This window comes from Marmota marmota, unplaced genomic scaffold, assembly GCF_001458135.2.
Source record: "Marmota marmota marmota unplaced genomic scaffold, marMar, whole genome shotgun sequence".
NCBI classification, from domain to species: Eukaryota; Metazoa; Chordata; class Mammalia; order Rodentia; family Sciuridae; genus Marmota; species Marmota marmota.
This window is the reverse complement of record NW_026000153.1, coordinates 8,244,280-8,265,930: the sequence shown is the minus strand read 5'-3', so window position 1 is coordinate 8,265,930 and position 21,651 is coordinate 8,244,280. Positions and strand designations below refer to the sequence as shown.

The 21,651-nt window shown below is 38.6% G+C and overlaps 1 protein-coding gene across 14 annotated transcripts in view; it reads left to right on the top strand.

Annotated features, from left to right (window-relative positions):
* The window catches only part of Pde1c (phosphodiesterase 1C), a 606,321-nt gene that overhangs the window by 560,291 nt on the left and 24,379 nt on the right, over window positions 1-21,651 (top strand). For 2 of the 14 annotated variants that reach the window (XM_048786439.1, XM_048786445.1), the window contains one exon: window positions 11,198-15,270. The exons of 11 other annotated variants lie outside the window; for them this stretch is intronic. In XM_048786439.1, coding sequence (XP_048642396.1) covers window positions 11,198-11,211 — 14 coding nt within the window. In that variant the 3' untranslated portion in view covers window positions 11,212-15,270. Of the gene's footprint in view, window positions 1-11,197; window positions 15,271-15,986; window positions 17,868-21,651 lie in introns of those variants that run through there. One more of the 14 variants, XM_048786433.1, reaches the window with a different exon arrangement.

Here is a 21,651-nt window from a genome sequence, read left to right as displayed (position 1 = left end):
TACCTAAAGGAAGGGGCACCACCCTGCTCTCCGTGGACCTGGTAGTGAATGACAGATGGGGCCTGTGCAGACCTGGAGGTGCACCCAGCTCTGCAGATCCAGGGAGGAAAACCAAGCAGGCAGAACTACGACATGTGGATGCCCGTGATATCACAGAGGTTGTTTCTTTCTCAGATTCCAATGCAGGAATTTGGGAAGCAACACATGCCCTGGAACATTACTGTTTTTCAGGAGGTGGGCATCCACTTGTCATCCAGGCACTGAGACTGTGGTTGTCACTTTTCACATTTGCAGAGACACCTGCGTCCTGGTGTTCTGTCTCATGGAATTAGCTTCATCTCACTTTGTCTTCCTGGTATTGCTGCCCTCCACCCCTGTACTGCTCAGAGCAACAGCCTTGGGCTGTCTTAATGCTCCACAACTAAGAACTGGCTGTTTCAGACACCTCAATAACCTTCCCTGTCCTTGTCGTGGAGGCCTCATCTTATTACCTCATCGCCCGTCTCTGCTGTTTCTTCCTGAAGGACTTCTTGTCACCCGAGGTTGATGGTGACTGTGCATTAGTCAGTTCAGAACCACAGCAGCCGTTGAACACATGACTCATTTTCAGCCCACTCATCTTTTAATTAATCTCCTGCACCCTAGCTGCGGGGACTTGATAGGGAATATTGTACCGATTTAATGTTTTTCTCAATTTCTGAAAGGTTGATGTGTTTTCTAAGGAACTGTCAATATGATTTTAGGAAGAATTCTAATACATTCACAATTCTTACAGGGTGTTGGTCTTTATGGCCACTTTAGTTCAAACTTCTATCCTAATTTATGCTACATGAACTACATATAAGATAATTCAATCATTGAAGAGGTTGTGGCATCTCGAGAATTCTTTTTTTAATTTAATTTTTATTCATTCTTTTTAGGAACACATGACAATAGAGTGTATCTTGGCATATTATACATACATGGGAAACTTTATTCTAGTTAGGATCCCATTCTTCTGATTGTACATGATGTGGAGTTTCACTGGTCATGTATTCATATATAAACTTAGGAAAGTTATGACTGATTCACTCTACTCTCTTTCCTATTGCCTTTCTCTCTCCCTTCCCTTCATTCCCCCTTTGTCTAATTCAATGAACTTTTATCCCCCCCTCATTTATTGTGTGTTATCATCCACATATCAGAGAGAATGTTCAGTCTTTAGTTTTTTGGGATGGATGATTTCACTTAGCATGATAGTCTCCAGTTCCATCCATTTACTGGCAAATGCCATAATTTCATTCTTCTTTATGGCTGAGTAATATTCCATTGTGTACATATGTCACATTTTCTTTATCCATTCATCTGTTTTGAGGCACCTAGGTTGGTTCCATAGCTTAGCTATTGTGAATTGAACTGCTGTAAACATTGATGTGACTGTGTCACTACAGTGTGCTGATTTTAAGTCCTTTGGGTATATTCTGAGGAGTGGGATAACTGGGTCAAATGGTGGTACCATTCCCAGTTTTCTGAGGAATCTCCATACTGCTTTCCATAGTGGTTGCACCAATTTGCAGTCCCACCAGCAATGTACGAATGTACACCCTCGTTCTCACCAACATTTCTTGTTACTTGTATTCTTGATAATTGCCATTCTGGCTAGAATGAGATGGACTCTCAGTGTAGTTTTAATTTGCATTTCTCTAATTGCTAGTGATGTTGAACATTTTTTCATATATTTGTTGACCTATCATATTTCCTCTTCTGTGAAGTGCCTATTCTGTTCTTTTGCCCATTTATTGATTGGGTTGTTGGGTTTTTTGGTGTTAAGCTTTTTGAGTTCTTTATACATCCTGGAGATTAATGCTCTATCTGAGCATTAGGTAGCAAAGATTTTCTCCTCATCTATAGGCTCTCTCTTCACATTCTTGTTTATTTTCTTTGCTTGAAGAAGCTTTTTAGTTTGATATCATCCCTTTTATCGGTTCTTGATTTTACTTCTTGTGCTCTACAAGTTTTGTTGAGGAATCTGGTTCCTAAGTGGACATGATGGAGAGTTGGACCTACATTTTCTTCTAGTAAGTTCAGGGTCTCAGGTCTAATGCCTAGGTCCTTGATCCACTTTGAGTTGAGTTTTGTGCAGAGTGAGAGATAGGGTTCAATTTCATTCTGCTACATAGGAGTCTTGAAGGGAAATCCACTTTGTGACTTACAATATTCTTCCATACACAAGAACTGCCCCATGTGGGAAATAGACATCCTTTACCTGGGAGCTTGGGATGCGCCTGATGATGGAGAAGTCTACACGAACAGAAATGAAGCATTGATTGAGATGCAGAGGATTTGTTGACACTGAAATGAATTTTTTTTTTGACCAAGGCATAGCTTTGACTGCCAGCTTATTGGTAAACAGTTAGAAATAGATACTCCGTGTACACTGGAATGTCCATGTCAACGGGCCAGTCAGGGGTTTCTTCTTCTTAAAGGAAATTTTGCTTGTGAATTCCCATCACCAGAAAGTTGCTTGGCAAACTGATGATAACAGGGGAATTAGCTGATGAACTATAACCTTGGAACAGAATACCCTGATGTCTGTCTCCACTATTGGGATAGACCTGCGGAGGAGACTGGGGGTAGTCTGGTGTGCCCTGTATCCTGACAGGGCATGAAGTACTCTTCCACGACACCCCTGTTTCTAGTCAGTCACCTTTAGCCATCAGATATGTTAATATCTTGGAATAGGTTATTATTCTTGTTCACTTCTGGTCCTCCTTATTTGCTTTCCTCTGCCTTGATCTTGAAGAAATTTGGTGTCTATAAGCAGGTGTTCTCAAACTTTTTCAGTCTCATTCATTTTTGTCCCCCTTAACCAACTCTAGTTTCATGTGCTCTTCACCCACTCCCCTCCCAACAGTGTGCCCAGATCATGTGGTGTGTCAAATAGGCCAATGATGGTGAGAAGTTCTGGGAACAGTAGCTGTTACCCCATCCTCTTCTCTCATACTCAAGAAAGTGTCATTATGACCCTGAGTTCTAATTACTTTAAAGATGAGAACTTTTTAACTTTGGTGCTTAACAGGTTTTTAATAATGAGTGATTTCAGTCCACCTCACAATTTGATGATGCCGCTGAAATAAACATCTGCTGACTTGAGGTCGTTTCTACCAATAGTTAATTGCATTCTTTGGTTTTTGAGCTAGTGTTCATCTCAGAGGATAGCATTATTTCTTAGTCCTGGAAAAGTATATCACTATAGTCTTCTATGTATTGTCAGAAAAGTAGGCTTATTGACTAATGAAGGGATTGCCCTTAACACAAGAATCCAGTGTCTTTGTGGATTAGTTTTCAGGAGTGTAGAGAGACACTCTACCTGGATGCTCTGGATCCCAGTTAAGATAAGTCCTCATTATAGCATGTGCTCTGATCAATATCCCTTTTCCCTTAGCCATGTGTTGCTGAAAACTCCTGTGACCTTTTACCCAACATCCCAGAGTAAGCAAAAGCTGTGGTTTACATGAGTAGGCATGGGGTGTTGGTCTTTTAGATCATTTGACACCCTTATTTTCTCAAGTAACTTGACAAGTATTTGAGCCTACACCTGATGTCCTCATCAGAAGGACACAACAAAGCATCAGTAAATGGAGAGGAGAATCACAGTGTTATTTTTAGGTGGCTGCCTGTTATGCATCTGCATAAGCCCTTGCTCATTAGACTCTAAACAGTTTTGTTGCCTAAATATTCTTGCTCATATACTTTAGTGTCATTTTGTGGTTAATTTCAGAAAGTGGGCTGTAGGTTGACCCAGTAATAAGAGTTATTTTGAGTTCAATGATGCTGAGACCCAATATAATTTGTGTGTGTGTGTGTGTGTGTGTGTTTGGATGGATTTGGGTGAAATCTATTAACCAATCCATATGTGAGTGAGAAGTGGTCAAGTGGGTGAACTAGAAAACATCATTGCTCCTTTTTGCAGTGGGCTTATACTCCTGGGAGCATGGACATGCCCAGCCAGTCACTTACCTAAGGTTCTAACTGATGAGTCACAGCAAATCAGAACAGCTAGCTCTTTTGGTCACAAATCAATGCATTTTTAATACAACTTTAGGCTCAAGGAATGTCCTTGTGCTTTTCAAGGAGGGCATACAATAGATATCCTCATGGACATTATAAAGGACAAAGGTGGCGTGTGACTGGCATCGTCCTCTTGTAGATTTTGCATTTTTGAAATTCACATTTTTAGTATCAAAAAAGCTATTGAAATCATGTACACATGTGTATACACGCACATATATCTTGTGTATGTGCATATATGTGTGTGTATATATATACATATATGTGTAACAGTGCATATATGTGTGTGTGTGTATATATATATGTGTGTATATATATATAAATGTATATATACACATACATAAATATATAAATTACATATATATGTAACATATAACATATATGTAACATAAGATTGGTGGGTTTAAAAAAATTAAATTGTGTTATACTAAGGAAAACTTCTAACATCAATTTGTACAGTTTACCTAGCTTTTTAGATTCAAGTCTGTTATTAACTACATAGTGAAGGATCAAATAAAGTGTGTAGTGCACTCTTTGTTAATGACAAAATTAATCTTTTAAAACAACTTTCCTTTGCAATTATTGGTATATAAACTTTCATTGTTTCACTCTATCTTCTGGACATTTCACTACACTCTTAATGTACCATTCTATTTTTAAAAGAACCTAGCTTGATAGAGAGAATCAAAAACTTGGAATGACTAGAGAAAAAGTAATTTTTCTTTTTTTCCATAATGCTGATGTTCAGAATTTAAAAAAAAATCTTAGCAATCATGAAATAGATATTTATCTGTTTTCCCTGTAGAAAAGTTATATTTTGTCAGATTTTGTGTAAAGACTGGAGAAACAAAAATAATGACACTTTTGCCAAAGGGAACTCCATTGATTTTATAAAACATTCTTAAAAAAAAAACAACAAAAACAAACAAACAAACAAAAAACAGCTGCCTTTGAAGCAAGTATGTGTCAAAGCCAGGACTTTGGACTGTCCATGTTAATGGTTAGTGCCATTTCCTGTCTAGATGTCCTTGTGCTCCAAGAGCCATGTCCAGTGCAGTATCAAGCAAGTATTCCATCTGTCCTTCTGTATTTATTCCTAGCATGCTCCACCAAGGGGCACCCTCATCTCCAAGTGATGACATCTATGTTTCTAAGTATTATCCTGCTACAGTATGTGCTATTTTTACTGTATAGCCTGGAGGCACAGTAAAACTACGAGAAAATGTTTGTGCTTTATTTATTTTCTTTCATTCTGAAGCATTTGGTGTTTTTCCTGAACTAATAAGATTGAGAAAAATGTGAAGAGCAGTCTGAATATGTCAGGTCTAAAATCCAAGCCTTTCTGGCATGTTCTGAAGGACTTTCTTTGTCTTTATGGTCCTGGCTGCTTCTTGGCTTCACAGACTCTAAGACTGAATAGAAGCAAAGCTCTCTTGTAGACAGGGTTTCTTGACCCCGTCCTCATCACACTCTAAGAAGTTCTGGCCATTGAGTCATCCCCAGTGCAGCTGCAAGAGTTCCCCAGACCTGACTGATACTGCTGTACCAGGAGTGGGCTGGGCCCTGGGGCACTTGCAGAGTTGGCATTTTAATATTTCCTTAAATGTTATTGTACAAGGTTCCTAAAACGGAGCGGAATAACTACAGGAAGATGCCTTGGAGAGTACAGACAGAAGAACAGAAAAAGTTATTCACATATTTTAAATTTTGTAAAGAAAGGACATACTTAATAAAGGGAGAAAGAAAGCAGCACAAGTATAATCAACAAGTTCAGCACCATTGTTCTACAAGATGACGCCATAGGCTGGGCTTTAGGAAGTTCTGTTGCCATAAATATCATGTATCTATCATCTACCTTTCTAATCTACCTACCCTTCTACTTACCCTACCTATCCATTCATCCATCTATCTCATCTAGCTACAGAAAAATAGTAAATTATCAGAGTATTTTAATAATGCTGTAACATTGATATTATATGCAATGAAATTAATTTAGAAAAATCTTATTATAATCGTACACATTATTGTTTGGGGCAAAGAGAAAGCATGCACACATTGAAAAAAAGTAGTTTAAAATAGCCAGAATGCACTTATCATCTAGAAACAGTGAAATCTATACCATGAAAAGCTAACAGCTATCTCTAAAAGAATGTTTTTCTTAGTATAGTCTCATTATTAAAATATAAAACCAAGACTCATTCACATGCCCACTACAATCCAATTTGACATTTAAAATTGGGCTTGGGTTCACGAGCTTTAGTCTTCTCCACTTTCTTTATTTCTATTTTGTATTTTGCAACTGTTTTGGCTGCCTCCTGTGTCACTCTGTTTCTGTAGAAAGTTAATTTTATAGAGAAGCAGCAATATTTTTTCTGGGACTTAAAAATCTGATTTGAATCCCTCCTTTATCTCCAGTCAAGTCAGCTTACTTTGTGTTTGGGTGAAAGTTGAATCAAACTGTAAACAACAATATCAGCAAATCAAACCCAAGAAAAATGACAAGGAAATATATTTACAATGTTTTTAAAGCCAGTATCAGATTCTTATGAAGTCTGCCTCATCAACATGCCATGTATGAGCTAGGCATAAATGCAAATGACTCATAATCACATTTTTTAGAGTTAAGTCATATTAACTTCAACTGTATCCATTTATTTTATTTTATTTTATTTATTCTAATTTGTTATATATAAGACAGCATAATGCAATTCAATTCATATTACATAAATAAAGCACAGTTTTTCTTGTCTCTGGTTGTACACAAAGTAGAGTCACACCATTTATGTTTTCATACATGTACTTAGGGTAATAATGTCTATCTCATTCCACTGACTCTCCTACTCCCATGACCCCTCCCTTCCCCTTCCTCCCCTTTGCCCTATCTAAAGTTCATCTAAAGATCCTCCATTCCTCCCATGCTTGCCCCCCCCCATGCTCATTATGAATCAGCATTTTTATATCACAGAAAACATTCTCCATTTGGATTTTGGGGGATTGGCTAACTTTACTTAGCATGATATTCTCCAACTCCATCAATTTACCTGCAAATGCCATGATTTTATTCTCTTATTGTTGAGTAATATTCCGTTGTGTATATATGCCACATTTTTTTTTATGCATTCATCTACTGAAGGGCATCTAGGTTGGTTCTACAATTTAGCTATTGTGAATTGTTCTGTTATAAAATGTGGCTGTGTCCCTGTAGTATGCTGTTTTTAAGTCCTTTGGGTATAAACCGAGGAGTGGGATAGCTGAGTCAAATGTGATTCCATTCCCAGTTTTCCAAGGAATCTCCATACTGCTTTCCAGATTGGTTGTACCAATTTGCAGTCCTACCAGCAGCGTATGAGTGTGCCTTTTTCCTCACATCCTCGCCAACACTTATTGTTGTTTATATTCTTAATAGCTGCCTTACTGACTGGAATGAGAACTTTATCCATTTCTTAAAACAAGTATTTATAAACCAAATGGTTGTAAGTTCTATACACAACATCTCTGCTTACCTTCAGAATAAGTATACACTGGGTAGAATATTTGTGCTCCAGGATTCAAAACCACTCCAGCTGCCCCTTATGAGATACAAGAAGTCTTTGGTTCAGGGGCAGGTGAGGGATGACATGCGCTTCAGTATCCAAGATGGGACCAGCTTCCATTTAGTTCATAAATCTTTTTTTTTTAAGTGTGGTGCATTTAACTACTTTTTGAACCCTCCAAAAAGCCAGCATAGGTTTAGAATCAATGGATTTCAAAGTATCAATTACAAAAATGGTCATGCTTCTCAGTTCAGTACAGAGTGGCCTCTTAACACTTTGCCCTTGGGATCCTTGTTTTGATATGCTTTGTGATCTTGCTGATACTTACTCCATTTCAGTTTAAACTGAAAACAAATACAGAAACCCAAAATGTAATAAAGCAAATATAGTACATAAAATGAGGAGCGACTTGGACCTGATTTACAAACCATGGCAAAGTCACCTGGATAGCAAATGCTCCTTTTCTGTGAGAGTAGGCCCTCAGAAAGCCATCCATAATGGTTTTTTTTTTAACAGATAATATAATTTTTTGACATATCATACCTTGCTATTAAATAAAATATAAAATCAATGTACTTATGATTTTCTTTTTAATTTTTATTTTATGGTATGAAAGTCAAAATTAGAAAGTGTGGTAGGAAACCTCTTGCTCGTCGTCTTTATCCCCATCCATCTCATTTTAATTCAATTCACTTCATTTTAATTAAAAAATAATTATTTGTGGAGTATGTGTTCCTTTTCTGTGAGATTAGGCCCTCAGAAAGTCATCCATAATGGGTTTTTTTTTAATAGGTAATATAATTTTTTGACATATTACACCTTGCTGCTAAATAAAATATAAAATCAATATACTTATGATTTTCTTTTAAATTTTTATTTTATGCTATGAATGTCAAAATTAGAAAGTGTGGCAGGAACCCTCTTGCTCGTCATCCTTATCCCCATCCATCTCATTTTAATTCAATTCACTTCCTTTTAATTAAAAAATAATTATTTGTGGAATATGTGCTATGTATCTGGTATTGCTTCACCTGCAGGAGGTGTTAGAGAAGTAGGATGCCTTCCCCGTTCTCAAGGGTTCTATAATCTGGGTAAAACATCCGCCTGCAGCCAGCTCCGAAACTAGGCACCTCAGGACAAGTGCCAGAAGAGATTCTGAAACAGAAGTTCCTTTGATGAATTCTAAATAGGGCAGAGGGGTGGGAGGGAAGGGAGGGGTCAGGGGATTAGCAAGAATGGTGGAATGTGATAGACATCATCATCCAATTGGTGTCAACATACTTTATATACAACCAGCCATATGAAAAATTGTGCTGTATACACGTAATAAGGATTTAATGCAAAAAAAAAAAAGAAACATTAGGAAGAGTTTGAGCATTTCCTTACATGAGGAACAAACTCATTATATTTGTGTAAACAATGCTAAATGTGTACATGCCAGCCTTTAACCATTTGAACTACCAAAATAAAAACAAGATGTTTTTAAAAGAGAGAGAGAGCAGATGTGACCAGGTGTGGTGGCACACACCTGTAATCCCAGTGGCTTGGGAGGCTGAGACAGGAGGACTGTGAGCCAGCCTCGGCAAAAGCAAGGCTCTAAGCAATTCAGGAAGACCCTGTCTCTAAATAAAATATAAAATAATAAAATAGGGCTGGGGATATGGCTCAGTATTTGAGTGCCCCTGAGTTCAATCCCTGGGGGAGAGAGAGAGAGAGAGAGAGCGCGAGAGCATTATTCTGAATTATTTTCACAAATAATTATTATCACAGCCCCAGCTTCAGAACATAAGCCTAGTTCTTTTGCTGTTCATTGTACTTAATAACTGGGAACACAAATGCAGCTTAAACACCCAACACACAAGCTTTCTTTCTTTGCCCATTCTGCTACCCCTTGACCAGCTCCTTCCTTCCACTCTTGATCCAAAATTGGAGAGGAGGATGGAGGTCCATAGCCAGAGGGAGCACCCCACTGTCTCCCCCACAAGCCATGATTAGAAAGACCTTTGGATTCCTTAAGATCCCTGATGGTCCTTTTTGCATCTTGGGCACCCACCAGTCTTGTCAGTGGGCATTGCTGCCCTAGGCAGCCTGGGACAGCAGGTGCATCAGTCTCCTTGTGGGCCAGTTGAGGCTCACCATGTTTAATGTGGTCCTTCCTACTAAACCAGCTGCCTGACCTTAGCTTCCTTCCAATCAATGGGAACAAAATTCAATCTTAAGTCATCATAACAAAACTGGGCTTTATGGGTCTTGCATGTGAGGCCAAGGGATATCACTGCAGGTGATTAGTAGTACATGTGACCCTAAGCCGGTCATGACGGCCAGAGCACTAAAGAGGCAGCCCTGGCTTGCATCTCCCCCATGGACCACAAAGTACTTAGGCTGTCAAAAATCAGTGGAAATTTTCTAACTCTTGATTTTGGCTTTATTGTGTCTCCTTCCCTCACTGACAGGTTTTCAGTGCAAGTATCATAGTAGAGCTTTCTTTTCTCTATTATTTCTATTTCAAATAGGAGAAGGTGCTAATGCAGGGTAAACATAACAAAACATCAGGACCAGATTAAAGAAAGGAACCACAGGAGGTCTAAATCAATGGCTCCTGGAAAATTAAGAATTAACTGTAATTACAATAGATCAGAAGAGGTTCTCCTATTTCCCAACTCATTTTCTGCCTAATTTCAGTTAAACCTTATTTAGGAGAGGATCTTAGCCTTTAAAGTTGAGTAGGAAATTTTCCTTATCCTGAATTGACTTTGAACATCTCTGTAGGTGATGACATCACCCTTCTTAAAGTCTAAACACTGTACTCCAATCCCTTCAGAACCCTGCCCAGGACACTTTTAACTATAGGCAAGATGGCTTGCAGAGCACACACCACCAGTGGGAGCCAATAATATAGTGTTTTTTTGTTGTTATAAATTCTGCCCAAGACCATTAGCTTCCATGGGGTAGAGAATGCCAGGAGGAAGAAAAAAAATACAGCATTGTCTTTTTCCATTAACTTAGTCCTGTTTTCATCTTCGTTCCCTTCCTCCACCCCCTCACTCTGGGTCCAGTGGAGGATGCCGGTGATTTAACATCCCTGTAATGATTTTGGTTGGGACGCGTCTTGTTTTAAATGTCTTTGGGAAGCTGCTGAGAATTCACAGAATTCTGTGAAAGAGCAACCTTGCTTTTTTTGCATGGAGGCCCTTGGGATTAGATGAATCTGATTTCTTCCAATCCTGCTGACCATTGAGGTAAATTGACCAGATGGGCAACCACTGTCGTCTTGATTGCAAAATAAAGTGATTTAATATCCATGTTGCATGAACCAAATGTTTATAATCTAGTTTAAAGCCACTATTAGATTTTTTAAATGTACCAGTATTTAAAGTTCTCTATTAAGATTTTTCCCCTTATGGATTCAGTGAATCATATTACAAAGGAGACCACCACGATCAGTCTTGAATTTTTCATTGATCCGTGTTTTATTTATTATTTATTTAATTTTTTTTGGTTGGTTTGTTTTCGTTTTTATTCCCCCCCAGATTTTCTTCTCCTAAGACCCGGAGGGTGGAGTGGGTGGGGAAGGCAGCATTGACACTTTTCTTTTTTCTTTTTCTTTTTTTCAGATTCCGAAGAGTAGAAAAGACCTCATATACACTAAGAGAGGCTGCCAGTGTCTTGCATCATTTTAGCTGAGCTTCTTCATTCTCCTTCTTCTTCTTCCACAAAGACCCCTCTCTGGGGAAGGTGTACAACTTCCAAAAACAAGCCCCCCCCACACTTGGCCTTCTCTCATGCCATCTCCTCCCAGGGATGAGTCCTGGGAGGTTGGTTTGAGGTCCTTAGAACTCTAGGGGATTTCCCCCTGAGCCAACAAAACCACTTGAGATTTTTTTGCACAAGCAGAAACAAAACGTGAAGGGACTTCCTCAAAATCCTTTGCCAATGATGTGGCTTTCACGGCACCTGTCTGGCCTGATGAGAACGGACACCCTGGATGTGCTGGGAGAGGCCTGGAAAAGCCACACACACACTGTACTTGCCGTTTTATGACTGTCAATGCTGTTCTGTGAAATGTTGTTTTTTGGGATTTTTTGTTTTTTTGTTTTTGCACTGGCTACTGATGGTAGAAATAGCCATGCTGGCCCTCATCACAGCCAAAATGATGATTTCCATCTCTGGTTCTTTCCTGAGTCGAGAACATTTGTTTTTCTCCAGTTTTCTTTTAGATTTAAAAATTGTTCTTATGCCTTTTTTCCCCCGTTTGTATAATATAAAATTCCGTTTATTTTTTTTTTAAGGAGACTATCCTATGGGAATCTGTATTTGATGCTTAATTTATTTTATCTGTGCATTCATGAATGTGAACCTCAAATGTGTCAGCTGATGACTCTACTGTCAGGTGGGAACCCTGTTGTTTTCATTGGGTGGCATCCATAACCAAGGGGTTACTGAAATTTTGACCACTGGTTGGTTGGTCCTCTTCTTTGGGATATCTGTGATTTGACTTCATCTTTTTTTTTTTTTTTTCAGGGAAGTGATAAGCATCCTAGTACCAGGGAGATAGGTCAGATAAGTTTTTTTTCATTTTTAGTGAGGCTTTACAAATAACAGATAGGAGTTGATTTTCATAGCACAAGTAGAAAATAAAAATAGTAAATGTATCCAGGAAGAGGAATAATTTATACCATCCCTTGAAGCCAAAATAAAAGTGGGATCCCATGGAGTACAAGAAAAGCATGTGATTTTATGGGTCTAAATAGTATGATTTGGATAAAAATGATTCTTACAATGTGCCTGTGGAATCCCGAGTTCTTCCCAAGAGTAAATCACATGGGTATGCTGTGGTGAAGAGGGATTAGGAACAGAAAGTGGCTAGGCAATGGGCTTCAGTGTATTCTCCATTGCAAATTTAATTTCTACACAAAAGCACAAAAACACATGTTTAGAAACCTCTGCTTTACTAAAGCAAAATGTCCATACTTCCTCAGAGAGAGAGAGATCACAGGTGGTCTATGAGGCCTTTTTGCTCTCTGAAATATTCTTCAATGGAAGATTTACAGAACTTTATCATAAAGAGTACCCAGTAGCATACTAATGTGTGACAGGTCTCTTCTGTCCATTTTACATTTGGCCTCATAAGAATACTTACATTTTTCCTAATAGTGCCCACAGTAGATAATATGATCACAAATTCAAATGACTTTAGGGGCCTACCAGGTCAAATAAATGAGGAAAGCAAGCCATGCAATGTTCCAATTATTGTGATGCATGGCAATTTATCAAGGGGTTTGGCATCAAGGAGACAGTAAGGATCAGTGAGGACTGTGACGAATTGGCAAGGGTTGGTACTGTCAAAAAGAGGCAGAGTATAGTCAGCCACCTGACTTGTGCTATGTAGCAACAGGGGTTCTGTGTAGGAAGGAAGATTCTAGAAATCTAGAATTTTATGTAAATCCTTTCAAAATTTTTACATCTTGGCAACTAACTCAGAAACTTACACTGTGCGGGTCAAACAAAATATGTAGATGAGCTGCTTGTAATCCGTGGGACATCAGTGAGCAAACTGTGTTCTTAAAGGGGGATATGACTTTGTATAGGAGTTCGATATGAGCTAAGGGATGTCAATTCTTGACCTTGGAACCTGGACCTTTTACCTCATTTCTATTCTGTATTTTTGTACATGGAGTTTTTTGTACAGACAAAATTGAATGTCTACAGCTTCCATTTTATAATCCAGTAAGCAACACTAAACAATATTTGAAAAAGGAACAGGAATATAGCCATTTTTTTCTAGCACCAATAAAGATGGAAATATTTTCATTTGTTTTAAGTCATTAACCAACTGAAAAAGAATGGGAGGAGAATTTTATACAGTGTAGAACTTTGGAATTCTCAGTGAGGAAAAACAAAAGCTGTGTGTAATTCGCTGACTTAAATCTTTTAAAAAATGTTTTGAAGACACATTGAGTAAAAATGCAAAGTTATTTAAAAAGTGAACAAAAATCTGTATTATGTTCTGAATCAGGGTTGGAGCTTATAAAACATTAGAACAACTTTTCCAAGTCAGTATTGACTGGAAGAATAGTATTTCCAAAGCTCTAGCTCATTTTCTAGGGTCTTTGAATTCTCTGGAAACAACTTTCTCCAAATTCAGCTGCAATAAGGGATGAAGATTGTTCCCTTGTGCCAACGGTGGAATCTGCCTCTGATTTACATACAGAGCAGGGTGCACACACCTGAATTGAGGATTGACCAGTGTGTAACGTAGCATTAGAGACATTCTCCCACTAGTCAACCACACATGCTACGTATTCCTGGGTAGAACCTGACAAATGGAGTCAGCCCTTGAGTTTGTGTGCCCATGTCACTAAATAGCTCCCTTTCCAGGTTGTTCTGCTGTCGTGTGGTTGGGTGGCATGATGACTCATCCTTACAGAGGTTGATGTGCCATGTTTTATTCTTGCCTACCTTTCCTCGACTCTGACCCCTAATAGCTTATGGCAGCAAGCAAAAGACTTGCTTCAAACCCATCAATTCAAATGGACTTTCTTCCACGGTCCATTTCATTCTTGGAGCTTTATAAGAACTACTGAAGACATACAACAGGATCCCATTATGGAGGTGACATACTTAAATGATAAAATGATACTGAACATATGAAAGTCAAAGAAAAAAAATCAGTGCACATATCCATTTCATTTGCAGAATTTAAGACATTATGACATCCACCTGGTACCATGTATTTGTGTAAAAGTGAAAAATAAGAAGCAACATTATCATGGGCTCTGAGAGGGAGAGCAGATAAAAAAAAAAAGAAAAACAAATTTTGTAATCTACATTTGGGGAGTCCTGGCCTTTGACTATTATTTCTCTCATGGATCACTTTTCTTTAGATAGATGGATGAATAGATAGTATATGGGACATATTTTCTTTTAGTCTTTCTTAATGGCTAAACAGAGACTTAGATAATAGAAGTTACTTTGTAATATTCCCAGTGAAGATTGGAGTAAACAAAAGAAAAAAAGTAGAGCACAAAAATCTTTTTTTTCTTTTTTTTTAATAACAGGATAGATTCTGAGATCAAAAGCCTATGTATGTTGAATTATCTCCCAAATAAAGAGGATGTGGGGGATTCAGGCAACATTTTTCCCCTGTTGGAAGCTTTGTTCTCCTGATGCTGAGATGCCCTTGTGTATTACAAGAGTTGTACTGGCCCATCACAGTGCCTGGCACTCAGCCAGCCTTCAGAAAACACAGGAGGAATTATTGAATGGATCCCATCATCCACCTGTGCATATAAACAAAATTCAAATTTGCCTGGTAATGTATTCAGCAACTCCCATGTGCCAAGCACTTCACTTATGTTCATGAGACTTGTATTTCAAATATGTGCAGACACACCCTGGTCATACAAATAGCTTATTATAAGATATGGGAAATGGCAGGTTATGTGGGGGAAACTGTTTAAGAGAGCCAAGTTTAAGAAAAATAAATAAAAATTTTGCCATGCCCTTTTAATGTAAGAGAAATAAAAAAAAATCATAACTCAACATAATTTGTCTGAGAATGCTCTACCAAAAGAAGTGATGACACCACTCTCCATGAATGAAATGTCAGTGGATTTATTTCGAATCAAAGTAAACTTTTTATATCCAAAGTACACTGTCTTGGAGAAAATAGGAAAATCTATATGTGCACCATGAGAAATCATTGCACAGCAGTTCTGCTTCTCCATTATTACGGTGGGTATAGCTCTGAACCACAGCAAAATTGGATATTAAAAAACATAATGTTGCAATAATGATGTTATATTGGATCTTATTCATGAATAAATGGAGAGTAATGCTTGTAATTCATCAACAGTGATCCATGATTAAAAGCCTTATTATCACTGAGAAAATGAACTTAATGAAAAAATTGTTATGAACACCAATGGTATTCTTCTGAAATATCCCTCTGAGAACCAAGAGACACATTACCTCAATGCCAAATTTCAGTTTTTAAGGTTTCCTGTCATCAAAGACACTGATGGGCATAGAAATGACACTAGAATTGGAATAAACCAGCACTGCTGACATTAGGGTTTATGTTATTAGTGAATATGGGTCCATGGAGTTGAGAAAAAATAGGAAGTTGGCCTCTGGAGATCCTCTTTAGGTATTTGAAAAAGACAGGTGCTTCTCCAGGAGAATCCATGATAAGGAAGAATTTCTTTATTGAGAGAAATCCTTTTTACATTAAACAAAGATGAGGTGTGGTGAGAGACCCGGACTGAATGGTTCATAGAGGTCATATTTAAATATTATTCATTCATGATTATTTTCTTAACATCTCATCCTACCCATTTTTCTTTAAAACACTGGCAGGCATATCTAAGATGAGTTCACATTCATTCTGGCTTCTGTTTCCAGGCAGAAGTGGATTAACACGGACAATGGCGAGCTTCACTGAAAGAACTTCAACCCAGCCTAGGTTGCCATTGCAGAGCCAGGAAATGTTGTGTGGGCTCCTTCAGCTCACCCAGAACTCAGTTTTCTCTAGGGAGGCCGCGTCACCTCCCGGGGCAAATGCTGGCTGTAGCTAGCCATGGTCAGTGCCATCTGAAGGCTCATCCTCTACTTTGGTCAGCTTCAGTCATGGCACTTGGACCTCAGCCATGTATTCTTCATGGGCTCTGACTTCTGCACCAGAAGAAGCATCTATCAGTGAGTTTATGAGTAAGGTAATTCAACTGAAATAATTCCCACTACCCAGTAGCTTTGGAATGGTTTTTAAATAGATTGTTCTGGAGGCACACTGTTGTATAGTCTTTGCTCTTCAGTGTTGATCTATCTTGGGGTAGGGGTTTGTGCACAATTATCCTTGTCTCTGAGTGGATATGTGTGCAATGATACAGAAATATAGAAGTCACACACCAACATGCATAGATTTATAGTACAAATCTACAGCCATAGGTATTGTTCAGTAACTGATTCTAGAGTAGAACTATAGAGTACACTTTTCCTTTTTTCTTGCTTTGATGATATTTTTATACAATTTTATATGCTGTAAATTTCTTGAAAATATATTTGCTATTTTCGTTGGTAGAGCTCGGCTAGGTTTTTATCAGCTCTCGTGCCCACTGAACAGCCAGACCCGTCAATCCCATCTAATTTAAATCTCTTCTCCCTCTTTCATACTCTTTCTTTATCTCTTCCTTCTTCTCTTCTTCCGTTTTTTTCTACCTTTCAGAAATTCTTTCATTCACCTCTGTCCAGGTAGGCCATTCTGTTTGCAGGATCATTTTAGCACACAGAACACAAAATAATGGAGGAAAAAACAAAAAGCACCAAGTTCCTGTGTAATGTACACAAAGAAGTGTTACATGTCAAAGGTACAGCTGGGTAGGTGGGGGGGGGGGAATAGATGGGTGAAAGGAATCAAGTAAAAAGAAGTCCTGATGGGAGATCCAGTACTCAAAGCAATGTGAGTCACTTGAAGTCCCTTGTAATATGGCTCTTCTTTTCTCTCGGTGGGAATACAGTTTGTACAGTCACAAGCTCTTCTCTGTAGGATGTTGTGCCCTGACCATGAGTCTATAGACTGCCTGCTAGTAAGGGCTCTGTTCACATGTGAATTGAAAACTTGGCTCATCCCCTCAGCCTTAGATTTTGCTACTGTTCAAATCCCTGCCACTGGATTTGTGGGAAATGCCTGAATCGATATCAAGATGCTTTAGCAAAACTTAAAAGAAGGAAACAATCAGAACACACAGAATTCCAAACTCCCACCCAGATCACAGGAATAAGGAAGAGATTTCTGTATGGGTCTATAAATGCTCTTCCAAAAGGGAAGATGGAAATAGACTTATCTGTATTTTGCAGTAGTGATGCTATGTACTTGCATGATGTGAATCGTGCTTCTGGCAAACAAAATACAGTTTGCAGTACATCAGAGAGAAAGAGAATGATCACGTGTTCTAACAAAGAGTGTTCTGTTCTCTGTGATGCTGCTTTCTACTAAAACAATCTGTTCCAATGCCATAGCATTATATCTCCAAATGCAAAAGTAAATCATAAAGATTCATGTAAAGCGGAGAATGCTAAACTGCTCTCAAAAAATTAAAGATGTGTTTATTGTAAATCTTTATTGCACCAATGAGCCTGATAGTCCTTCAATGTATAATTTTCCCCCAGCATCTAGTAATGAATAACGACTTGTATGTTCTTCTGATAACCAAATAAAAACAATGAGTTAACCTCTTAATTGGAATTTGAAAAATTAAAAGGCTGTATTTTTTTCCTTTCAATATTTTTCTATTCTTGTCTATGTTCTGTTCCCCAGATATGTAGCTGCCCAATCTCACTCCGTCCTTTGTCACTTTTATATTTCTGCATGCACCCCATAATTTCCAGGTCCAAAGGACCTTTGCCTACACACTGGTGGATATTCACAGCATACAACTGTATCATGCTTCATATAATCCTTTTTTATTGGGGATGAGGTGGATGGGTTATCAGAAGGTCTTCCAAGGCATAAGAAACCTCAGCACTCATGGGATTAGGCTGATTTGCATATTATTTTTCATTAGGGTACAATGATATATGGTTTTACAGCCATGTGATACTAGCTTTTGAATTCCATTTTTTCTCCATTTTCTCTTGTGAAAAGCTTATATTTGTAAGTAAATATTCTCCTGCTCTTTAGGAGTCTGACTAGCAAATAGTCATTAGTTGATACAAGTGGTTTACATACTGTCAAGCACCCAGCCTGCTTTCTTCAAACAGGCTCCTTGAAGGGGACCCCCTAGTGATGATGAGGTGCATTACACAAATACCACCCCTTGGTGGGCTGCCACCAAGTATTATTCATGTGCATGACTCCCCTGGATTATTATCCATTTTGGAAAATATATTCTTTGAAATCCACCTATGCCCTGTAGGATTGGTTGTACTTGTAACAACATTGCTGTTATCAGACCAAGAACTTAAAATCACCTGCAATACCCTGACAATCAGTATTGACTGATGCCCTTATGGTATTTTACTATACATTTTTGCACAGTTAAAGCCACACAGTATACTTAATTTTGCATTATGATTCATTCACATAACATTGGTTTATAAGAATTTTTCTGATTTTTTTTTAATTCCTCATTAATGTAATTTCAATAGCAACATAATGCAATATTTCATTTTGTGGCTCTAGCAATTTACTTAACGACCACTCCACTGTTGGACAATTAAGTTCAATGCTTTCATTTTTTATTTTTGCAGTTTTAAATAAAAGCAATGAATCCCTTTTTATATAAATCTTTGTCACATTTCCAAATATCTCCACTGGACAAATTTCTAGATGTGCAATCAGTGTGTCAAAGATTCTGAACAATTTCAAAGCATATTCAAATATTAAAAAGGCATATATTGTTGAAGCTTTTGTGTTTTTGATCATTGTTCTTTGTGATGAACATAGTCAGGTCACACCAAAGCCAGAATAGTATGGATAGTGTTGTGGCAGAAAACAAACAAACAAACAAACAAAAAACTGTGAAGATGCACCTCTGGTTTGTATACCATTGGAAGACAACTCACAGGTGTGAGTGGTTTGAAGCCCTCCAAACTCTCAGTGATTCCATAGCCCAAAGCAGAACTTGGACTTCTTTTGATGCTCTTTCTGTAATGATGTAAAAGGGCAAAAATGATGATGTGTTCTGAGATGTTGGCTTGTTGCCCTTTGCTACAGCCTAAATGGAACATAAAGATGTCGGCAGACACAGGTACAATTGTGGTCAGAGGTTTGTGGGTGTCATAAAGGCAGGCGTTTGTAATACGCTAAAAGAAAGTGGTTGAAAATGTCTAGTATGTTGACAAACTCTTTCCCTCCCTAGTCTTTCAGCATCCACCTCTGCCCTGTGGGGCCCAATTCTATCATAATATTGCTCACACCGCTCATACAGATGATGCTTGGTCTAGAAGGGCTCTTAAATCACCCTTTGCCCAGCAGGCGTGGGTTTGGCCATGCTAACCCTATTTTGCAGAGGAAAGTGAGTTGTTTGAGGTTAAGCTGCAAATCACTGGGGTTTAGCACTAACTTCAGGACATCCTGAATCTTAGATGTGTGTGTTCACCCCAAGGCGGGCAGCCTTGGTTGTCACTTCCATCACCGTCCTCTCTCCAGACTCCTGACGAATTGAATTCATTGCCTTTTAGCTGAACCAACCAAGGACATTAATTTGAAATACTGAAAGCCATTCATTTGTCAGAAGGTACCTCCAGTCACATAAGCTGTGGTGATGACATTCTGCCCCAAGCTGACTGATTGGGTTGTTTACTCCTTAAACATTCACTCTAGGTCAAGGACAATGTAATTCTTGACCTTGAAATGTTTATTTACCAAAGATGATGTATTACCTACTACACACACACACACACACACACACACACCACTTTCTTTGAATATAAACTGAACAATAACAAACAGTATGTTACACTTCATGGTTTACACAAGTATTTTCTTACTTGAGCCTCACCATTATGTTCTCAAATTGAAGTTTTTAGAAATAAAAAAATGAGGAAAATGAAATATTATGTCAGTATCCACATAATTGTTTGTTTTTATATTATCCACCTCATTTGTAAAATATTTGAGAATTCTAAAATCACATAAATTGATTATAAAATTGTTTTTCTTTGAATTAAGAAATCCGAATAAAAGTCGGGTATAGTGCCATGTGCCTGTAATCCCAGCAGCTTGGGGGAGGCCAAGGCAGGAGGATCCTGAGTTCAAAGCCAGCCTAAGCAATTTAGCAAGGCCATAAGCAACTCAGTGAGACCCTGTCTCTAAATATAGTATATTTTTTAAAAAAGGGCTAGATATGTGGCTCAGTGGTTAAGCACCCCTGGGTTTAATCCCTGGTGCTGATAAAAAGAATCAGAATAAAACTGAGGCATAGTGAGTTAGTGAACCAGGGCAAATGTTCCTTTGGGAACATGCATGTTAAATAAAAGGCTTCCCAGTTCCCAGCATGAAGTCCTAAACTGCATCTGAGCTTCCAGGAAACCTTAAAAAAAAAAAAAGGAAATAAATTCCTTACAAAATTCATATTCTGTAGGAGGATAAAGCACCCTAGCTCTTCAGATGACAGAACTCCTGACAGCTGAAAGAAACATCTTTGCTGGGGATTCACTTTACAAAGTACCTAGGCCCTGATCCCACACCAGACAAAAACCAAACCAAACCAAAGAGCATCCCTGGGTAAAGCATTCAAATGTCAGCACATGACAGCAGATGATCCTTATATGTAGCCAGGATTAAAAACCACTGACAGAGTGGTTAACGAGTCACTCATGGATCAGTATCCCCGCCTGGACTTCTGCAGTACATCCAAAAGCCAGTTCCATGTGATGCTTTGTCCCCAGCTGTCCACCTACATGGTACCATCGAGCACAGTTTAGAAGCTGAACTTGTATCTGGATCTTCTGACAGTTTCTAATGTTCTCCCTGGGATGGGAGCCAGGGAGAGGCAAAGGGTTTTAGAAGTCAAAACTTAAGTCTGAATTGGTATTATTCCCACAAGTGGAACTTTTGAGCAGAGTGATAGGTAATTGGTTGGCTCTGGAGTGGAAAATGACTTTTCGAATGCAGCGGCAGTAAACTGGCATCCGTGGGAGGCTGACTCAGAACCTCCCCACCCCCAGTGGTCCCAGGTGCTGTCTGAAGGTTATTTTATGCATCCCTGCCTGCTGCCTGCCTATGACTCATGATTCTGAGACGCTGGTTGGGATGGTTTCAACCCTTCCTGATAGACCACACATTTCATCAAGCAAACAGGGTAAACAACAGCGTTTATAGAAGATGTGGCGCACCTATCTGCTTTTTCACTGCCCCGAGGCCTGAAGAGTTCCCTTGTCTGACTCGGTGTCTGCTAAGAAGGCACCAAAGGAATGAAAACCTGCCTCTAGGGCAAGCCATTAAACTGCAGGCTTTGGAAGATCACAGTAGGTCATAATTATTTTTTTAATTGCACCCAAAATTCCTATGAAGTAACCTGGTCACAGTAGATATTTCCATACTGAAAGCAGCGCCTCCAAGTGCTTT